Source organism: Theropithecus gelada, chromosome 7a (genome assembly GCF_003255815.1).
Source record: "Theropithecus gelada isolate Dixy chromosome 7a, Tgel_1.0, whole genome shotgun sequence".
NCBI classification, from domain to species: domain Eukaryota; kingdom Metazoa; phylum Chordata; class Mammalia; order Primates; family Cercopithecidae; genus Theropithecus; species Theropithecus gelada.
The window spans coordinates 25,542,066-25,564,453 of NC_037674.1; the positions used below are offsets into that span (position 1 = coordinate 25,542,066).

At 42.1% G+C, this 22,388-nt stretch overlaps 1 protein-coding gene across 2 annotated transcripts in view; it reads left to right on the forward strand.

The window, feature by feature from the left end:
* Positions 1–22,388, forward strand: part of SLC27A2 (solute carrier family 27 member 2) — a 54,763-nt gene that overhangs the window by 30,968 nt on the left and 1,407 nt on the right. For both annotated transcript variants that reach the window (XM_025390478.1, XM_025390479.1), the window contains 5 exons: positions 10,408–10,602; positions 13,452–13,542; positions 14,434–14,632; positions 16,398–16,495; positions 21,267–21,397. In XM_025390478.1, coding sequence (XP_025246263.1) covers positions 10,408–10,602; positions 13,452–13,542; positions 14,434–14,632; positions 16,398–16,495; positions 21,267–21,397 — 714 coding nt within the window. The remainder of the gene's footprint in view (positions 1–10,407; positions 10,603–13,451; positions 13,543–14,433; positions 14,633–16,397; positions 16,496–21,266; positions 21,398–22,388) is intronic.

The following is a 22,388-nucleotide window of genomic DNA, read 5'->3' on the forward strand; positions in this document are numbered from 1 at the left end:
AAAAAAAAAAAAAAAAAAAAAACATTTATCAGCAGAAACCCTACAAGCTAGAAGGGTTTGGGGCCCTATCTTCAGCCACCTCAAACAAAACAATTGTCAGCCAATAATTTTGTATCCAGCGAAACTAAGCATCATATATGAAGGAAAGATATAGTCGTTTTCAGACAAACAAATGCTGAGAGAATTCGCCATTACCAAGCTACCACTATAAGACTTGCTAAAAGGAGCTCTAAATCTTGAAACACATCCCGGAAACACATCATAACACAACCTCTTTAAAGCATAAATCACACAAGACCTATAAAACAAAAATACAAGTTAAAAAGCAAACAAAAAACAAAAAAACAAAAATTCACAGGCAACAAAGAGCATGATGAAAGGAACAGTACCTCACATTTCAATACTAACATTGAATGTAAATGGCCTAAATGCCCCACTTAAAAGATACAGAACTGCAGAATGGCTAAGAACTCACCAACCAACTGCTGCCTTCAGGAGACTCACCTAATACATAAGAACTCACATAAACTTAAAGTAAAGGAGTAGAAAAAGGCATTTCATGCAAAAGGACATGAAAAGCGAGCAGGGGAAGCTATTCTTATGTCAGACAAAACAAACTTTAAAGCAACAGCGGTTAAAAGAGACAAAGAGGGACAGTATAGAATGGTAAAAGGCCTTGTCCAACAGGAAAATATCACAATCCTAAACATATATGCACCTAGCACTGGAGCTCCCAAATTTATAGAACAATTACTAATAGACCTAAGAAATGAGATAGACAGCAATACAGTAATAGTGAGGGACTTCAGTGCTCCACTGACAACACTGGACAGGTCATCAAAACAGAAAGTCAACAAAGAAACAATGGATTTAAACTATACGTTGGAACAAATGGACTTAACAGATATATACAGAACATTTCATCCAACAGCAGCAGACTACACATTCTATTCAACAGCACATAACTTTCTAACTTTCACCAAGATAGATCATATGGTAGCCCATAAAACGAACTTCAATAAATTTAAGAAAATTGAAATTATATCAAGCACTCTCTCAGACTACAGTGGAATAAAACTGGAAATTAACTCCAAAGAAGCCTTCAAAACTATGCAAATACAGGGAAATTAAATAACCTGCTCCTGAATGAGCATTGGGTCAAAAACATAAGATGGAAATGAAAAAATTCTTCAAACTAAACGACAATAATGACACAACCTATTAAAACCTCTGGGATACAACAAAGGCGGTGCTAAAAAGAATGTTCATAGCCCTAAACACCTGTAACAAAAACACTGGAAGAACACAAACAGACAATCTAAGGTCACACCTCAAGGAATTAGAGAAACAAGAACAAACGAAACCCAAACCCAGCAGAAGAAAGGAAATAACCAAGATCAGAGCAGAACTAAATGAAATTGAAACAAACAAACAAAAAAAATACAAAAGATAAATGAAACAAAAAGCTGGTTCTTTGAAAAGATAAAATTGATAGACCATTAGTAAGAGTAACCAAGAAAAGAAAAAATCCAAATAACCTCACTAAGAAACAAAACAGGAGATATTACAACTAACACCACTGAAATACAAAAGATAATTCAAGGCTACTGTGAACACTTTTATGCACATAAACTAGAAAACCTAGAAGAGATGGATACATTCCTGGAAAAATACAACCCTCCTGGCTTAAATCAGGAAAAATTAGATAACCTGGAAAAGACCAATAACAAGCAGCGAGATTGAAATGGTAATTTAAAAATTACCGACAAAAAAAAGTCCAGGACCAGATGGATTCACAGCAGTATTCTACCAGACATTCAAAGAAGAATTGGTACCAATTATTTTGACACTATTCCACAAGATAGAGAAAGAAGGAACCCTCCCTAATTCATTCCATGGATCCAGAATCACCCTAGTACCAAAACCAGAAAGGATGTAACCAAAAAAGAAAACTACAGACCAATATCCTTGATGAACACAGATGCTAAAATCTTTAACAGAATACTAGCTAGCCAAATCTAACAACATATCAAAAACATAATCCACCATGATCAAGTGGGTTTCATGCCAGGGATGCACAGATGGTTTCACATATGCAAGTCAATAAATGTGATACACCACATAAACAAAATGTAAAACAAAAATCACATGATCATCTCAATAGATGCAGAAAAAGCATTCAACAAAATTCAGCATCTTTATGATTAAAACTCTCATCAAAATCGGCATACAAGGGACATACCTTAGTAATAAAACCCATCTATGATAAACCCACTGCCAACATAATACTGAATGGGGAAAAGTTGAAAGCATTCCCCCGAGAACTGGAACAAGACAAGGATGCCCACTCTCATCACTCCTCTTTAACATAATACTGGAAGTCCTAGCCAGACCAATCAGACAGGAGAAAGAAATATAGGGCATCCAAATCAGTAAAAAGGAAGTCAAACTGTCACTGCTTGCTGATGATATGATCATTTACCTTGAAAACTCTAAGGACTTCTCTAGAAAGCTCCTAGGACTGATAAAGGAATTCAGCATAGTTTCCAGATACAAAATTAATGTACACAAATCAGTAGCTCTTCTATACACCAACAGTGACCAAGGAGAGAATCAAATCAAGAACTCAACCCCTTTTACAATAGCTGCAAAAAAAAAAAATACCTAAGAATATACCTAACCAAGGAGTCAAAAGGCCTCTACATAAAACTACAAAACACTACTGAAAGTAATCATAAACTACACAAACAAATGGAAACATATCCCATGCTCATGGCTGGGTAGAATCAATATTGTGAAAATGATCATACTGCCAAAAGCAATCTACAAATTCAATGCAATCCCATCAAAATACCATCATCATCCTTCACAGAATTAGAAAAAAAATTCTAAAATTCATATGGAACCAAAAAAAGAGCCCGCACAGCCAAAGCAAGACTAAGCAAAAAGAACAAATCTGGAGGCATTACATTACCCCACTTCAAACTATACTATAAGGCCATAGTCACCAAAACAGCATGGTACTGGTATAAAAACAGGCATGTAAACCATTGCCACAGAATAGAGAACCTAGCAATAAAGCTAAATTCTTACAGTCAACTGATCTTTGACAAAGTAAACAAAATCACAAAGGGGGCCAAGGACACCCTATTCAACAAGTGGTGCTGAGATAATTGCCAAGCCATATGTAGAAGAATAAAACTGGATTCTCATCTCTCACCTTATACAAAAATCAACTCAAGATGGATTAAGAACTTAAACATGACACCTGAAACTATAAAAATTATAGAACATAACATTGGAAAAACCCTTCTAGACATTGGCTTAGGCAAGGATTTCATGACCAAGAACCCAAAAGCAAATGCAATAAAAACAAAGATAAATAGTTAGGACCTAATTAAACTAAAGAACTTTTGCACAGCAAAAGGAACAGTCAGCAGAGTAAACAGACAACCCATAGAGTGGGAGAAAATCTTCACAATCTATACATCTGACAAAGGAATAATATCCAGAATCTACAACGAACTCAAATCAGTAAGAAAAAAACAAACAATCCCATCAAAAAGTGGGCTAAAGACATGAATAGACAATTCTCAAAAGAAGATATACCAATGGCCAGTAAACACATGAAAAAATGCTCAATATCATAATGATCAGGGAAATGCAAATCAAAACTGCAATGTGATACCACCTTACTCCTTCAAGAATGGCCATCATCAAAAAATCAAAAAACAGTAGATGTTGGCATAGATGCAGTGAACAGGGGACACTTCTACACTACTGGTGGGAATGTAAACTAGTACAGCCACTATGGAAAACAGCATGGAGATTCCTTAAATAACTAAAAGTAGGTCTACCATTTGATCCAGCAGTCCCACTTACTGGGTATCTACCCAGAGGAAAAGAGGTCATTATTCAAAAAAGATACTTGTACATGCATTTTTATAGCAGCCCAATTCACATATATACAATGGAATACTACGCAGCCATAAAAAGGAATGAATCAACAGCATTTACAGTGACCTGGATGAGATTGGAGACTATTATTCTAAGTGAAGTAACTCAGGAATGGAAAACCAAACATTGTATGTTCTCACTGATATGTGGGAGCTAAGCTATGAGGACACAAAGGCATGAGAATGATACAATGAATTTTGGGGAACTTGGGGGAAGAGCGGGAGAGGGACGAGGGATAAAAGACTACAAATATGGTGCAGTGTATACTGCTTGGGTGATGAGTGCACCAAAATCTCACAAATCACCACTGAAGAACTTACTCATATAACCAAATATCACCTGTACCCCGAATAACTTATGGAAAAATAAAAATAAATAAATAGAATCTGTGTAAGAAGTAGCTGGACCTGCTATTCCCCTCTCCCACTGTGTGGGAGACAGGAGGATTTTTCTCTACAGAGCTAATGAAGCTTTGACTGAAGGACCCCAAGAACAGAGGAGAGCAGGGATGAGGCACTGAAAACAGAAATTAAGAAAATATCTGCATACTAACCAGGGAGACCCTCCCCAGCTCCTTTCCCCTGCACAGATATTGGAACTCCAGTAGCCAGTTTATGCTTGCAGGCAGGATATTGAAGGAGTGTAATTCTTAGGAAGAACTAAACTTTCCCAGAAAAGACATTGGACATGGGCTCATTGCCTCACCAACCAGCAGTGCAGCCCACCTAGCAGTAGCCCCCTCGCCCCGCCCCCACAGAACTGCCCAGTCATCTTTCTGTTGCCTTACTCTTAAATCTGAACAAACATGAAGAATCACCAAGCACCTGAGGAAAGCCTCCTACAGGAAGGATCATCAAAAGAAAAGAAGCATCAATTCAAAAAACAGAAGAGGCCAGGCACGGTGGCTCACGCCTGTAATCCCAGCACTTTGGGAGGCTGAGGCGGGCAGATCACGAGGTTGGGGGTTAAAAACCAGCCTGGCCAACATGGTGAAACCCTGTCTCTACTAAAAATACAAAAATTAGCTGGGCACAGTCGTGGGCGCCTGTAATCCCAGCTACTGGGGAGGCTGAGACAGGAGAATCATTTGAACCTGGGAGGCAGAGGTTGCATTGAGTCAAGATTGTGCCATTGCACTCCAGCCTGGGTGACCGGGCGAAACTCTGTCTCAAAAAAAAAAAAAAAAGATGTTTTTAATGTGTCATTAATATCCTCAGAGAGACTGAAGAAGATATTGTATCCATAAAACAAGAATAGTGTACTATTTTACAAGAAAAAAAGAATCAGACTTGAAAATTAAAATGATGTTTAAAAATCTTTAATTCATTGAAAGGTTGGACGATAAAGTTGAGAAATCTTACAGAAAGTTAAAAAGATAAATTGATGGGCATAAAGGGAGAGTAGACAGGAAAATTAGAGACTAATCAAAGAGGTCCCATATATATTTAATTGGAAATCAGGAAAAGAGAATAGAGAAAGTGGAGAGGAGGAAATGATCAAAGAAATAATACAGGAAAACATCTGAGGGCTGGACAGACTGAAAGGACCAATGGAGTAACGAATAAAATTAGTGGAGGAAAAAGAAATTGTGCCATGATGAAATTTAAGACTACCAAAAAAAGATAGTGAAAGTTTGACTTGTCGGTAGCAACACTACAAGCTGAAAAACAAAGGAATGGTGCGTTCAAAAATTCTAGATACAAATTATTGCCCATCTAGAATTCTGTATCCAGCCAAATCATCACTCAGGTATACAATATTCAGATATTCCAAGTCTCCACCAAAAAATAAATAAAATAAAATAAAATAAACTTACTATGTACATACTCCCCTTCCGGAAGTTACTAAAGAAAATATTCCATCCAAACAGGAGAATGAAAAAAAAGGAGAGGAAAACACAGGATCCAGGAAAGAGAGACAAAGGGACCCCCCAGGCTTCGAAAATAACTAGTCCAGATTGGAGCAAAGGAGACAAAGAAGCATAATAGAAAATAGGAAATTCGATCAGCAGACAGATTTCACCATGAGGAAAATTTTAGAGGTTATTGGAGGATAAGGGGAAACTTACCAATAGAAACTAAGGAAATGAAGCAAATGGGCAGAAAGGCAATTAATTCCAGGAAAAATAAAAATTTGTCCATAGCATATTACTTGGCTCCTCAGTGTTGCATTATGGGCAGAATAATGTGAGCACTGAATATTGATTTAACCAAAAATTGTGATACTGGAAAAATGGAAGAGAGAATAGGAAAGAGCTGAATCCTCATCTACCACAATAGGAAATCTGAAATTGATGAAACAAGAGAAAGAAGTATACGCATTTAATTCAGAAATATGCAGATAGCAAGAAGCAGCTACAAGAGTTAAGTGTCTGCCTCTGGGTGGTAAACTAGGGGTAAAGGGGGGGAACAGGTAGATGGCGTGAATACAGCATTGTTCATTTAAGGGTCTTTCAGGACTATTGGATTCTTACCTTACACTATGTGTGTGGCACTCTCTCTATGTTGCTTTTTTTCCTTTTTTCTTTTTTTTTTTTTGGGGGGGTGGGATTTATTGGTGGGTATGAGTAAGGAGGGGCAGCACAGTGGACGCCCTCTCAAGTGCAGGGCTTTAAAAAACATAAGGAAAAGAGCTCTCTGAAGTCACATTGATTCAGATTTGAATCTCGGAGCAACCGTTTTGCTACCTTTTTGATCCTGGGAAAATTATTTTAAGCTTTCTGAGTCTCCGTTTTCTCAATTGTAATATGAGGCAAATACTTTTATTAGCTATCACCTTTCATAGGGTTCTTTAGAAACAGGTCAACTGCCTGACCCACGGAAAAGCCCTCAATAGAAGCTTTCTGCCTGTTCTAATTACCTGGCACCCTTCATTCCTCTCTGGACATCTTGACCTCTTGCTCTTCATCAGTTATTCAGGCCCAGTGTGGATTTAGCCCCCCGGTGTGTTTGTATGTTTCACCTTAGCTCTAACGTGAAGAAGAAGGTGTTGTTTTGTTTTTGTTTTTGTTTTTCTTGTTTAAAAAAAAATAAGCTGGTGACCCTTGATCTAGAAATCAGTTCCTCTGAGGAGTGGCTTTGGTGATGGAGGAACACTGTTCCCCCTTTGGGAAAGGAAAACTTGAGTCATACTCTTTCAGCCACTGGTGAGCAGAAGCTTAGGTGAGAACCAGACATCTTAGAAGGCTCCAGGATCTCCCATTCGTGCCCACAAACATTTCCAGCCTTAATCCCTTTTGCTGATGTAATAAGATTCTTCAGCTGGATGATGAAAACTGAGCCTATGGTGTTGTGATTATGAGCTCAGCTACCTGCCACTGGCAGGTGACAGCTGCACCTGTGAGGCTGGTTGGTCAGCTTCCCACACACCCAGGGTGCCTGCGGCCTCCTGCACCCTAAGCCCTGCCCTGACCCGGCCACTAGTTATTGAACAGGGAGTGAGGTTTCCTGGTAGAGATTATTTATTTTACTGCCAGGATTATGCTATATGCAAATCACAGGTCCAGGCACTGGGGATGACATAGAGATACATGTACATTTGGCCTCGAAGGAGTTTGCCATTTAATGAGGGAGATAGGTGATCACCATCCAATAGACAAGGAAATAAGTGAAGTGGGTAAGAGAAGGGCTGCTGGTGGGCTGCATGTGGGATAAGTCAGACTTTGGGTCTACATGCGGGAATGCTGCTTTGGAGCTTCTCATGCAAGCCTGGAGCAGGTGAGCACCCAGCTCAGGTGATTTTCTTTAAGCAAAAGCAAGTCTTCCAACTTGTGTGATGTTTTATCCTTAGGACGGCAGTAGGAGTGGGTGGTCTCTGAATACTGACAGTCCTTATGGAGGAGGATAGTGCCTTGTGGGCAGGGTGACCCTACAATTCATTAGCCAGACAGGGACACTTGAGAGTGAAGGTAGTGAAAGATAACCAGCATTCCAGGACACGAATAGCCAGGGCTTGCCCTGGCAAACCAGACATATGATCTCCCGACTTACGGGAGCTTGGTAATTATAAAGCGGAGTAGAGTCAGTGACCTAGGGACCAGAAGAGAATAGATTCTGGCTGGGCACAGTGACTCATGCCTATAATTCCAGCACTTTGGGGGGCCGAGGCAGGAGGATAGCTTGAGGCCAGAAGTTCAAGATGAGCCTGGGCAACATAGTGAGAACTTCATCTCTACAAAATTAATAAATAAATTAGCCGGGCATGGTAGCATGCACCTGTAGTCCCAACCACTCATGAGGCTGAGGCAGGAGGATTGCAGGAGCCTTGGAGTTAAGGCTGCAGTAAGCCATAATTGCACCAGCCGAGGCAACAGAGCAAGACCCTGTCTCAAAAAAAAGAGAGAGAGCGAGAGAGAGAAAATAGATTCCTATTCAGTCTGAATGTCTAGGTCTCATGCAGGTTCAAAAGGCTTCTCAGGCAATTCTCCCAGACACCCTGGGTAAGAGCCACTGGCAGTAGAGGGCTCTGGTCTCTCTTGACACATTTCCTCCTCAGAATGACTGCTCAGGGGGGTCCATTTTCACCAGTGACCAGCATCAGTCCGCCTCTCTGGTTAGGACTCCTCAAGGAGCCCCATATGTTCTGGCCAAACTACTTAAAGATTAAATGTATATTTTCTGCCTCCCTGGCCCCTTAGCTCCTCCTGCATGGAAACCAATTCAGAGTTTGTCTTGGTGTGGTTTTTAATTGCCCCGCCAAAGTCCCGCCCCCTTATAGTTCTTTTCAGAGAGGAATTCTTATGCCAAAACCACTTCACGGTGATTTCACACTGTAGTAAATAATGTAGAAAATGCTCTAAGCGCTGGGCGCTGTGGCTCAAGCCTGTAATCCCAGCACTTTGGGAGGCCGAGGTGGGTGGATCACGAGGTCAGGAGATCGAGACCATCCTGGCTAACACAGTGAAACCCCGTCTCTACTAAAAATACAAAAAAATTAGCTGGGCGTGGTGGCATGCGCCTGTAGTCCCAGCTACTCGGGAGGCTGAGGCAGGAGAATGGCGTGAACCCGGGAGGCGGAGCTTGCAGTGACCCGAGATCGTGCCACTGCACTCTAGCCTGGGCGACAGAGCGAGACTCTGCCTCAAAAAAAAAAAAAGAAAAAAGAAAATGCTCTAAGCAATTGCTGTTTTATCAAAGAAATTAACAGTTGATGTGAGAGGACAGCCCTAATGACCTAGCACTGTTACCCCATTTCATTCTGTATCCTGATAGAATAAAGGTCATAGAGTAACAGAATTTACAGGGTAAAAGTATTCCTATTTATGTTATTTGTCTCTTCCACCAGCCTGTGATTTCCTGGAAGACATAAATTACATTGTTAACATAAGATATCATTAAAACCATCACCGGGCTGGTCTGAAGGTAGTGACTTATCTCACTTGATTGTTCACAGTTATAGATCAAACTTCTTGTTCTACTGTTTCCCCTCTTCTCACTACTGTACTTGACTGTCTTTGTTAACAATTAAAAACAATAAAATAAATAAAACCATCATTGGCATGGACATATTTGTGGGGTCTCCTAAATGAGTATGGTTGAATGGAAGGCAGCCTGGTCATAGCCCCACCTCTCTTGCTGACACCAGAGAGACTCCTTTCAGTCCTTACACCCAAAACAGACTTTCCTTTGTGATCTTTGTTTATAGCAAATCATATTCTTCGCAGGCCACCTGAGGCAACTGGGAGGTGACCTCCTCCTCCTCTTCCCTCCCCATCCCACAGGGACAGTTCTGTTGTCTCGGTTCAGCTCTGCCTGGTCTTCTGAACGCTGGGGTCTACCTGTTAAACACGGCAGGGCGTGGTCAAGGCTCTTCCCTCCAGTTCCCACAGGCTCCAACTGTTGCTGTTTAATGGCTTTGTGGAAAATGGGGCGCGCGCTCTCTTTCTCTTTCTGTCTCTCATTGGACTGTGTTTCCTGTTTTCTTCTTCATTGTCATAAAAATCCTAGACACTGCTCAGGGTCCCACTGGTAGGAGATTGTCCTCATCTCTGACAGATCTTTCCCATGTGGCTTCTCCTTTCTGGAAATTCACTAATGTTCACCAGCCCCATCAAGAAAACTATGAACACCTACGTTATTGTAACTATGAACACCTTATACACATCCTTCTAACTTTAGATTGGATATGGATTAAATGTTGGCATCACCTGGTTCTGTCCGATTGTCTCATCTGGCTCCTTAGAAACCAAAATGGGAGAATTGACATGTTTTGGTTATTAAGTCATAGTTCCAGCTGTCAGACCATACTGCTTGTGCTAAAGGAATAGGGAATACTGTGCGTGAATGGCAGGAAAAAGGTAGACTCTAAGGGGCATTTATAACCAACATAAATATGTAATAAAGGCAATGTCAGTATAAATTAAATACATACAAAATAAAGGGAATTATTACTATGTAAGCATGGGCTCCAGAGATGTTTCAGTTTGGTCTCCTTCTTCTTCCCCTACCACAGAAACCAAATGACCGTGATCATAAAGTGAGACTGGCACTGGGAAATGGCTTGCGAGGAGATGTGTGGAGACAATTTGTCAAGAGATTTGGAGACATATGCATCTATGAGTTCTATGCTGCCACTGAAGGCAATATTGGATTTATGAATTATACGAGAAAAGTCGGTGCTGTTGGAAGAGTAAATTACCTACAGAAAGTAAGTAACATTGAAAAATGAGAGCATACGTAGCCAGTTTTCAGAATACGGAGTCTTCTTAAAAGCCAAGTCATGATGATGTTATCAGAAGTCAGGCAGCATCAGAGCCATGGCCCATTCCTATCACCAAGAGAGGTTTTGCTCATTCTCTGTGATGATGACTTCAAAACATCAGATCCTCCAATTAAAAACATCTCAACTTCTGTTAAGAACAATCCATTGTGCCCTTGCCATCTGCAACTTAGGCGAAGTCTTCCTGATGCCGTTTATACTTGTATGTGATAAAACACCTGAAGGTTACAAGTTCCATAAGCTTATAGTACACTGTGAAACCTAGTATTTCCCTTTGTGTCGTGCAGCACCATCACCTGGGGAGTTTTTTTATATGCACAGATGCAAGACCCCACCCGTTAGGCTTTGGATTCAGTTGTTCTGAGGTGGAGCCCAGGCATCTCGGTGCTAGGATCTGGTGAACATTTATGTCCACCTAATAATTCCACCAGAAAGATTTTTTTGTTTGTTTGTTTGTTTGTTTTTGTTTTTGTTTTTTTGAGATGGAGTCTCGCTCTGTCGCCCAGGCTGGAGTGCAGTGGTGCAATCTCCGCTCACTGCAAGCTCTGCCTCCCGGGTTCACACCATTCTCCTGCCTCAGCCTCCCGAGTAGCTGGGACTACAGGCGTCCGCCCCCACGCCCAGCTAATTTTTTGTATTTTTAGGAGAGACAGGTTTTCACCATGTTAGCCAGGATGGTCTCCATCTCCTGACCTCATGATCCGCCCGCCTCGGCCTCCCAAAGTGCTGGGATTACAGGCGTGAGCCACCGCACCCGGCCGGATATTTCTTATTTTTAAGCCAGCTCACATAGCCGTCTCTTTTCCCTGTCAGTCATTTTATTGCCTGTGGGTCTCTGTTGTCTTTTTTGTACTCAAGCAGTCAGTCGTCCAGATAACCAACTATTCTGCAAATACCCAGAAATGTTCAGCAAATGCTGAGCCTCCACTGGCTTGAGAAGTCACTGTGGTCAGTGTGCCTCTGGACCGCTCATCCCGTCTGGCCATGAAACAGCCGCACCGGGACTTCCACGCAACCTGTGTCCCCAGGGACAGACCAGCAGAGTTCAGAGGACAGTAGTTCGTGTGTGTAAGAGCCCTGGCTCTGGAGAGCAAATCTCAGTGCCACTGTATGCTAGCTGAGTGACCTTGGGCAGGTCCTGTATGTTCCTCAGCCCTCAATTTCATCATCTGTAAAACAGAGATAACAAGAGAAAATACTGAACCCAGTGCTGAGCCCACACTCAGTAAGGGAAAAGGATTGTTGAAAGGATTAAATATGAAAAGGCCCTTAGAGGCTATAGCCCAATGCCTGTCATTTAATAGCCTTGAATAATTGTTAACCGTAATGATGATAATCACTCCATTTCTTATATTCTGGCCTAATCTCAAGGTATTCCCAAGTTCAAGGACCCTCTCTAACAATGACAGCAGCTCCACCTACGCTACACAGGTCCCTCCACAGTCCTCTAGACCTGCGCTGTCCAAACGGTAGCCACTAGCTACATGTGGCTACTTAAATTTAAGTTATATTAATAAAAGTTTGAATCTAGTTCTTCAGTCACACTAGCCACATTTCCAGTGCTGAATAGCCACGTGTGGTTAGTGAAGACCATATTGAGCAATGCAGACAGAGAATATTTCCATCATCACAGCAGATTCCTGGGCAGCGCTGCTGCAGACTGAGAATCGATCTCCTACACGTCACTGGAACTGCTGCTGAGAAGGTCCGCTAATGCTGTGCATTACCCATTCTTTACTTTCTCATCCATTGAGTGCCATGTTTTATTGACAGTTTTTCTACTTTAAGCAACACATTAAAAAAAAAAAACTTTAAAAACCAGATGATCCCATGCAATTGATGTGGAAAAGAACATTCATTACCACCTATAAATTTTTTACATTCCTGCAAATAAGATCTACATTTGTTGACCATAAACGCCACTTATTTTTTTAATGAAGTTGTCTGCTAATACTAAAGCATATGATTGGTTGCTTCATCACATAGACTTGAATATAAATTTGAAATAGACACAGTAATCATGGCTAATAATTATATCCAAATACTGTCATATTTGCATTTTTCTTCCAGTAAGGAAAATAATATATTTATTATTGCTCTTACTGAATTGCTGAAAATTAAATTCTTATGCATTGAATTATGTTTTAAATATGATAGAGTTTTAATAATTGTATAGTCATGGGCATGAAATATGCTTTTGATTCTAAAATATGTTAGATAACATTTCCGTAGAAAAGTGAAAAATCTAACAGTGTCATATTAATATAAGGTTACATAAGATTTTAAAAACCCATTTGTGATACATCCACCAAAAGACACAAGAATGTCATAACAGCTTTATTTATAATAGGCCAAAACTAGAAATAATCCAAATACCCATTAACAGGAAAATAGATAAATCAATCATGGTATATTTATACAAGGGAAAATTGCATGGCCATAAAAAACACTAACATGGATGGATGAATATTATAGACATATTGAGTAAAAGAAGCAGACACAGAAGTATACATTCATTTCACTTGTTTGAGGTTTAAGATGAACTGACAGCAATATAAGTCACACTAGTAGTTGACGTCACAGAAGGGCAGGAGGAAACGTTCTAGGTGAAATGAAAATGTTTTCTCTGTCTCTCTGGGTGGCAGTTTTAAGGGTATATGCAAATGCAAAATTTCATCAACCTGTACACCTAAGATATACTTTACGTTATACCACAATTAAAAAAGGAAAAATTGTAAAAGGTTTATTCTCAAAATTACACATTTTAATTTTGCTAGAAAATCATAACTTATGACCTGATTAAATATGATGTGGAGAAAGATGAACCTGTCCGTGGTGGAAATGGATATTGCATCAGAGTTCCCAAAGGTACAGTAGACTTTTGTTCAATCAACCTGTGCCCCTTCTTATCTTGACCAAGTGACTTTTAAGGACTAACATATTATTGCCACATGGTAAAATTTATCAGAGTGGGGAAAAGGGGGGTTTATATAAGTACCCTCCAATATACAGGAATTCCAAAGGTGCTAATTTACCACTGCAAATAACATAATTCTAGTTTTAAACCTAGCTTAACAACTTCTTGCTTATGAGGTAACGTTTTGTGGGAAGGGATATGTAATTGTGGTTGCAAAACCATAGTTTTAGGTGGCCTTTACCTTTAAGCTTTAACTACTGGGCGTTTGTGTAAGTGTGCATAAATCATTATTCAGTAAAAGATTAGCAGTAAAAGAATTACAGGCCAGGTGTGGTGGCTCACGCCTATAATCCCAACACTTTGGGAGGTTGAGGAGGACTGATGATTTGAGATCAGGAGTTCAAGACCAGCCTGGCCAATGTAGCAAAATCCTGTCTCTACTGAAAATACAAAAATTAACTGGGCATGATGGCACACACCTGTAACCCTAGCTACTTGGGAGGCTGAGGCAGGAGAATCCCTTGACCCTGGGAGGCAGAGGTTGAGACTGCACCACTGTACTCCAGCCTGGGCAACAGGGCAAGATTCCATCTCAAAAAAATAAGAATCAAAATAAAATAATTAGGCCATATACAATAATGTACAGTATATGTGTGTGTGGTGTATATGTGTGTGTCTGTGATACATATGTACATATAATTCACAGGTATACATGCATGGAAAATGATACTTCCTACAGCCAGTTTGTTGCCAGCAGGTTGTATGGCATTAGTTTTAAGAGAAGGCTGATGTATAAATTTGACCTGTAGCACATAAAATAAGTTTACTTTCTTCTGTTTTAGGTGAAGTTGGACTTCTGGTTTGCAAAATCACACAACTTACACCATTTAGTGGCTATGCTGGAGCAAAGGCTCAGACAGAGAAGAAAAAACTGAGAGATGTCTTTAAGAAAGGAGACCTCTATTTCAACAGTGGAGATCTCTTAATGATTGACCGTGAAAATTTCATCTATTTCCACGACAGAGTTGGAGATACATTCCGGTTGGTTTTTCTGAATCATTGAGCCAAAAACAAACACACGTACAGTTTGGCATACTCCTAGTGGAATCGCATTCCGCTTTGGTTATGGTGCATTTCCTTCCCTGTCTTTGGCACATCAGGTCAAACTCCTGTGTTCCCAGAGAATGAGGAATGAAGTGCATGAAGTGTCACTCTGCAGTGCACAGTTAACTTGGCTGAGCAACACCAGATGAGAATAAGGCAGGAAACCTGTATCTGATTTCTGGAGACAGAAGTACATGTAACTCCTTTTGTTTCTCCTGCATTATTACTGGTCCCTCTCAGGACAGCCAAGGATTTTCACCTTTCCAATCATGGAGGTGTTTAGATAAAATCAGATGCAAATTAGTGTGGAGTTGATCTAGTTGAAGAGGAGGTGAGGAGTTCGGAGTCCCTTCCCCCAACACCTTTCATCCCCAACCAGATGGTTTCCTGCAGAACCCCCAGGTCAGTGCAAGGAAGTTTGGAAGTCCTAATAGACCATGGAATTAACTTCCAACCATAGCACAGTCCTCCAGCCTCAGGACACAGCTTCCTTCCTGTGTAAACTCCCTGAGGGCAGGCCCTGTGTCTGCCTGTTCACCCCCAGCACCTACCATGGTGCCTGACACACATAATCACTTTTTGCATGAATGAATGAGGTTGTCTAACTGCAGTAGAAAGACAGCAGATGAAATGAGGAGAACCAGGCTCACCTCTCCCCCCTGAGCAGCAGTGGTATCAAGACAGGTAACCATTGTGAACCTCAGTCCTTTTGCCCTTGAGATGAGGGTCACAATGATTCGCAGGGTCCTTCCATCTCTACTATTCCATGTCTTAAGATCCATATCACTTTATGCCATCTTCATGCTATTAAGAAGATACTTCTGGGAGGGCTAAAGAATTTTTAATGGGCCAGGCGCGGTGGCTCACGCCTGTAATCCCAGCAGTTTGGCAGGCTGAGGCAGGTGTATCACCTGAGGTCAGGAGTTCCAGACCAGCCTGGCCAACATGGTGAAATCCCGTGCCTACTGAAAGTACAAAAATTGCTGGACATGGTGGCACGCACCTGTAGCCCCAGCTACTTGGGAGGCTGAGGCAAGAGAATCACTTGCACTTAGGAGACGGAGGTTGCAGTGAGCTGAGATTGCACCACTGCACTCCAGCCTAAGTGGCAGAGCGAGACTCTACCCACTCCCGCAAAAAAAAAAAAAAAAAAAAAAAAAATTAATGAAAACAGAATTTAACTCTTTATTAAGTGAAAAAATAGCACCTGGTTGGGCTTTAACATTAGAATCTCCCTGTAACTGAAGTATGATATTTTTTCCTTTCTTGTTGCCATGAGACCCTGAAGTAAAATATGAAGTTCTATTAAAGAGAACGTCACCAACTGAATTAAATAGCAACTTGAGTTAGTAACTGAGAAGTTGAGAGACCTAAACACAGCAGAAAATCATTGAGATTTCTTTCTAATTTCCAGTGCCTTTCTTAGCCAGGGCTGTATTTTAACATTAGAACATTATTCCGTGTATTGTGTTTCATGTGGTGACATTGAAATTCCACATTTTGTTATCTAGGTCTATACTTTTCCCTTTTATGCCTCAAGCAAGATACCCCAGCCAGGACTAAGTTGGGGAGTTTGAGGGGCCAAGATGAGGAACACGAGATCAGCACCATGCAGAACTCTAAAGGAAACAGCTGCTCTCCGTCATTGCGACCTGGGCCAGAAGCCACCATTGACCTCTGCTAAATGTGTCCTTTCTTCCAGGTGGAAAGGGGAAAATGTGGCCACCACTGAAGTTGCTGATATAGTAGGACTGGTTGATTTTGTCCAAGAAGTGAATGTTTATGGAGTGCATGTGCCAGGTATATACAAGATAAGATCTGTATCTAAACCCATAGAGGAACTGAACATAATTTTAGCCCAGGTTTGTCATTGCTTTCTCCTGCCATCCAGAGTTAAACAGCTCTTTCAACTGCCAGGGAGTAAGGAGCTTATGTCTGGCTTATGTTCCATGATAAAAGCCAGCTCAGTACATCTGAACATGGCCTCTTCAGTTCAGCTCCCAGCCATTCTCGGGCTCTCAGGCAAACAAAGCCTCAACTATGGGAGCTCCACATTTGGCACACCTCCAGAAAAGTCGTGTCATGCTTAAGAGCTGGGAAATGGTGTCCTGGCCTCCAAACTAGGAGGCACAAAGAAGAGCCAGTGCAGTTGCTAGAAGAAAAAGCTGAGGAAAAGTGGATTTTGTACAACCCCTTCTTTTTAAGATTTCTAAGCCCAGTTCACCCCACTAGGTTTCAGAATCATCACACAAGAATGTTGTCACCACAGCTTCATCTACAAATCTGCTTCTGCCAGAAGAGTCAGGAGGGCCAATGTCTGACCTTGAATCCTGGCTTCAACATCTGCCGGCTGTTTGACTGCCGGCTAATCACTAAAATTAAGGATAATGCCAGCCCTGCAGTTAAGGTTGTCAAGAGAACAAATTCATTTTAATTACATCAATGCTAAGCATATATTTATCAGATATATACATAAGGGTTGTTGTGACAATAAATCACATTGATTATACACATCAGAGAGGATTCCAGCCTCCAAATTACTGTCCAAATATAAGGCACTAGGGGTATTACTATTCCCCCACAACTCATATTTGGGATTCCCACCCATATTCAAAGTAGAAATCCAGAAGTCCCTCTTTCTCAAGCTGTGACAGTTCTACATGGCCTTGTGCTTGTTCTTTTTTAAAAAATATTCAAGGCCGGGTACAGTGGCTCACTCCTGTAATCCCAGCACTTTGGGAGGCTGAGGTGGGCAGATCACGGGGTCAGGAGATCCAGAGTATCCTGGCCAACATGGTGAAATCCCATCTCTACTAAAAATACAAAAATTAGCTGGGTGTGGTGGTGGGTGCCTGTAGTCCCAGCTACTCGGGAGGCTGAGGCAGGAGAATCGCTTGAACCAGGGAGCCGGAGGTTGCAGTGAGCCGAGATCGTGCCGTCGCACTCCAGCCTGGCAACAGAGCAAGACTCTGTCTCAAATATTTAAGGCCAGATGCGGTGTCTCACACCTATAATCCCAGTGCTTTGGGAGGCCGAGGCAGAAGGATCACTTGAGGTCAGGAGTTTGAGACCAGCCTGGCCAACATGGCAAAACTTAGTCTCTACTAAAAATATAAACATTAGCCAGGGGTGGTAGCTCGCATCTGTAATCCCAGCTACTCAGGAGGCTGAGACAGGAGAATCACTTGAACCTGGGAGATGGAGGTTGCAGTGAGCTAGGATCTCACCACTGCACTGCAGTCTGGGTGACAGAGTGAGGCTCCATCTCAAAAAAACAAAAAGAATATTCAAGAATATCTCTTGCTTGTTCCTCCCCAACTCTGGGACAATGACACAAGGGGAACTATGGCCACATCTTAGTGTGAGAGGGGACAGAATGGAAAGGGGTGTGAATACTCCCGTTGGAGGACTCCCCAGGCCTTATGCTGAGCTAACACAAGGGTCTAAGTTGTGGTTGTCAGCCATTGTGCCACCCTGGGCTCTTGCAGACCCTTCCTCAAATGTTGTGTATGCATCTAAATGCTTGATTTTAAAAAGAATAACCACACAAAAGAGTATGTATGAGGCGAGAGAATCTAGAAGATGAAACGGAAGGATCTAGCCTAGTGTTCTTCAAAGTGGGTCCCCAGATCAGCAGTGTCAGCATCGCCCAGGAGTCTGTTACAAGTGCAATTTCTCAGGCCCACCCCGAACTACCGAGTCAGAATCTCCGGGGCGGGGCCAGGAAGCTGTGCTGGCACAAACGTCCCAGACATTCTTAAAAACACTGAAAGTCTGATTTAGGGGGTGATGAAAATGCACTAGAACTAGATCCTGGTGATGATAGTACAACATTGTAAGTGTGTAAAATGCCACTGAATTGTACCCTTTTTTTTTTTTTTTTTTTTGGAGACCGATTTTCGTTCTTGTTACCCAGGCTGGAGTGCAGTGGCGCAATCTTGGCTCATTACAACCTCAGCCTCCCAGGTTCAAGCAGCGATTCTCCTGCCTCAGCCTTCTGAGTAGCTGGGATTACAGCCGTGTACCACCACGCCCGGCTAATTTTGTATTTTTAGTAGAGATGGGATTTCACCATGTTGGTCAGGCCAGTCTCGAACTCCTAACCTCAGGTGATCCACAGCCCCCCGCCACCTTGGCCTCCCAAAGTGCTGGGATTACAGGCGTGAGCCACCACGCCCGGCAAATTGTACACTTTAAAATGAGTTAAAATGATAAATTTTATGTTATATGTTTATCACAATTTTAAAAAACACACACACTAAAGTCTGAGAAGCACTAACGCCCGGTGGTTCCAAATATTTGGCCAATCATCGGAACCATCTGGGAAACTTCTTAAAGCCTGGATCTAATGGACCAGAAGCTCTGGAGTGTGGGACTCAGAATCTGCATGTCTTTTTTTAATTCCCCAGTGAATCTAATGATCAGTGAGTTCTGGGAGCCACTGAAACAGAACAAAGGGGAGGAGGTTGACAGTCTTACACTGTTGGCAGACAGTCAGATAGGATGAGGAGCAGGTGTATTCTGTGCTGCTCCAGCGATCAGAACTAAAACCAATGGATTAAAATGACCAGGGAGCCAATTTTAGCCTGAGAACTCCCCTGTAACCATCAGTAGAATAGGCTTGTCTCGCAGGATAGGAAATGCCTCCACCAACTAAGGCATGTAAAGAGAAGCTGGATGCCCACCTGGGATCCTGGGAGAACTCTTGCAGCAGTGAAAGATTAGAGATATATTCTAAAGTCCCTCCCAACTTTCAGATTCTGTGATTCTCAATGCCACAACTGCTGTTGTCTGGCCCCCCATCCACAGAGGCCAGTCCCATTCCAGAGTAGAAATGCAGCTGGACTGTCTGAAGTAAGGCATCCTTCCACTATGGGTGATTCAGGACAAGGCAGTCACACATCTCGGCTTTGGACCAGGAGAGAATTTCTAGGTTTGGGTCTGGAGTGGAGTTCACTTTTTCTAGGTGTCACACCTGAACTGCCCAACTACTCTGTAGAACTTTCTGCAATGATGGAAATGTTCCATATGCACTATCCAGCATGATAGCCAATAGCCACCATGTCACTATGGAACACTTGAAATGTGGCTAGTGCAACTGAAGAACTGAATTTTTCGTAATATTATAATTGATTTTAGTTTTAATAGCCACAAATAACCAGTGGGTATCATATTAGACCATGAAGCTCTAGAGAACCCTTGGTCAGAATTGACCTTTACAGTTAGCCCAGAACTCCTGTAGGCTGGAACCATCCCCCCAGAGCTGAACTAGTCCCAAACCACCCTCCGAGAATCGGGGCAGAGGCCTGAGACCTAACAGGCCCATTTGCCCCTAGGTCCAGCGTTGCTGCTACCAGGGCAAGATGCAAAGAGATGGTCAATGCGGAGGATTTCTGTTGCATGAGCCTTAATTCTAAAAGGAACTTATTGGAGACACTTGAGATTTCTAAGACAGGTGCTAAAGACCCTAAACTAAGAGGATCTAGTGCCCCTGCCTCTCTCCCTCAGACAAGAAACAAACCGAATGAGGGGGCATCTTTTTTTCCTTTTGCTGTTTGCCTTCTTTAGAGCTATCGGTAAACACACAATCACCATGGGAGAGATTTCAAAAGCTGGGGCCCAGGTAACCAAGGGAGGCTCCTGTCTTCTCTCTGATTACAGCTGAGCAGTTGAGGGAAGTGGATCGGGACTCCTGCTGGGTCTGCTGGATCAGGTAGAAGATACATTAATACCTAATTACCACTGTCCTCACAAGAAGGCAGTTGTAATTGTTGGAAACTGCTCTGGGCTAAATATCCTGCTGTAGGATCTGTTCTCTCTGTGGAGGGCACATCCTCTTGGGACTAATGGGCCTTTAATGGGAGTGCACAAAACAGCTCCCTGTGCCTGCCTTCACCTCCTGTTGCACATCCTCTCCGAAATGCAGACAAGAAAAGCCATTAGAACCTTGATCAGATAAGTAGGTCTCCAAGGTGGTATTTGTGCCCAGAGGTGCAACAAACCTGACACTGCAACCTGAAGAACAATCCAAGCTCAGTAAGTCGTGCCTGACGGTGGAGCAAGGACTTTCACTGGAGTCAAAAATAACTTCCTGTCGCCACCAGTCCAACCTACTCCCTACCCAGATGTGTTTGTATAGGCTGCTAAAAAGAAGGATGATGGTTCTAAGCACAGGATCTGGAGCCAGGCTGCCTGAATTCAATTCCATACCCTGCCTAGTATTTGATGTCTGACCTCAAGTAAGTCTCTTAATGTCTTTAAGCCTCAGTTTCTTCATCTGTAAAATGGAGATAACATCTATATCTCTTCAGAAGGTTATGAGGCTTAAGTGAGATTATCAATACAACACACTTAGTATAGGGCCTGGAATATAATAGTCAACCAACTGTTATTATTACTATTAATATTAGTACATTCACTTTAGATTATCTTCGACAGGTATTTGTAATAAAAATTCCAACTATCCAAATGAAACCCATGCTATAAAGTTGTCTGAGTCCACAGTTCTTTGAACTAATAAAGCATCATAAATAGCCATAACACATCTAATTTTTTCTCACTTTATTTCTAGATCATGAGGGTCGCATTGGCATGGCGTCCATCAAAATGAAGGAAAACCATGAATTTGACGGAAAGAAACTCTTTCAGCACATTGCTGATTACCTGCCTAGTTACGCGAGGCCCAGGTTTCTAAGAATACAGGTGAGATCTCTTATTATCAAGTTCAATGATCTGCTCTCTCGGAGATTCCTACTTCTTAGGGAACAACTTGCCTTCTCCCAGGATGACTACATTTGCCAAATTATCACCACACTTTCCAGGAAGCTCAGAAAGAAGTGTCATAGACCAATAAGGAAGTGGTCATATCAGGCTGGCTGGGTGCAGTGGCTCATGCCTGTAATCCCATCACTTTGGGAGACCGAGGTGGGAGGATTGCTTGAGCTCGGGAGTTTGAGACCAGCCTAGGCAACATAGACTTCATGTCTACTAAAACTAAAAATTTTTAAAAAGGCCGAGCGCGGCGGCTCACGCCTGTAATTCCAGCACTTTGGGAGACCGAGGTGGGCGGATCACCTGAGGTCGGAAGTTCAAGATCAGGCTGGCTAATGTGGTGAAACCCCATCTCTACTAAATATACAAAATTAGCTGGGTGTGGTGTAGCATGCCTGTAGTCCCACCTACTCGGGAGGCTGAGGCAGGAGAATCGCTTGAACCTGGGAGGCGGAGGTTGCAGTGAGCCAGGATCACACCACTGCTCTCCAGCCTGAGCAACAGAGTGAGATTCCATCTCCAAAAAAAAAAAAAAAATTAGCCAGGCATGGTGACACGCACTTGTAGTCTCATCTACCTGGGAGGCTGATGCAGGAGGATTACTTGAGCCTAGGAAATCAAGGCTGCAGTGAGGTATGAGTGCACCACTGCACCCAGCCTGGGCAAGAGAGCAAGGCCCTTTCTTTAAAAAAAAAAAAAAAAATCAGAAAACAGCTAGCGGAAATCCAATTCTAATCCCTTTCTCCTTACAAGACAGACCAGTTCATTCAGCAAGAGTCTTAGCACGCAACTCACAAAGTCTGTTTGGTGAGTCCTGACAGACATCGCAAATAGAAATGCCCTGATCCTGTTTGTTGTTTCCAGTTTTAAAGAATACAGAAATCCACAGAAGTTCTACACCTTTCCATGGTGTGAAATTTAA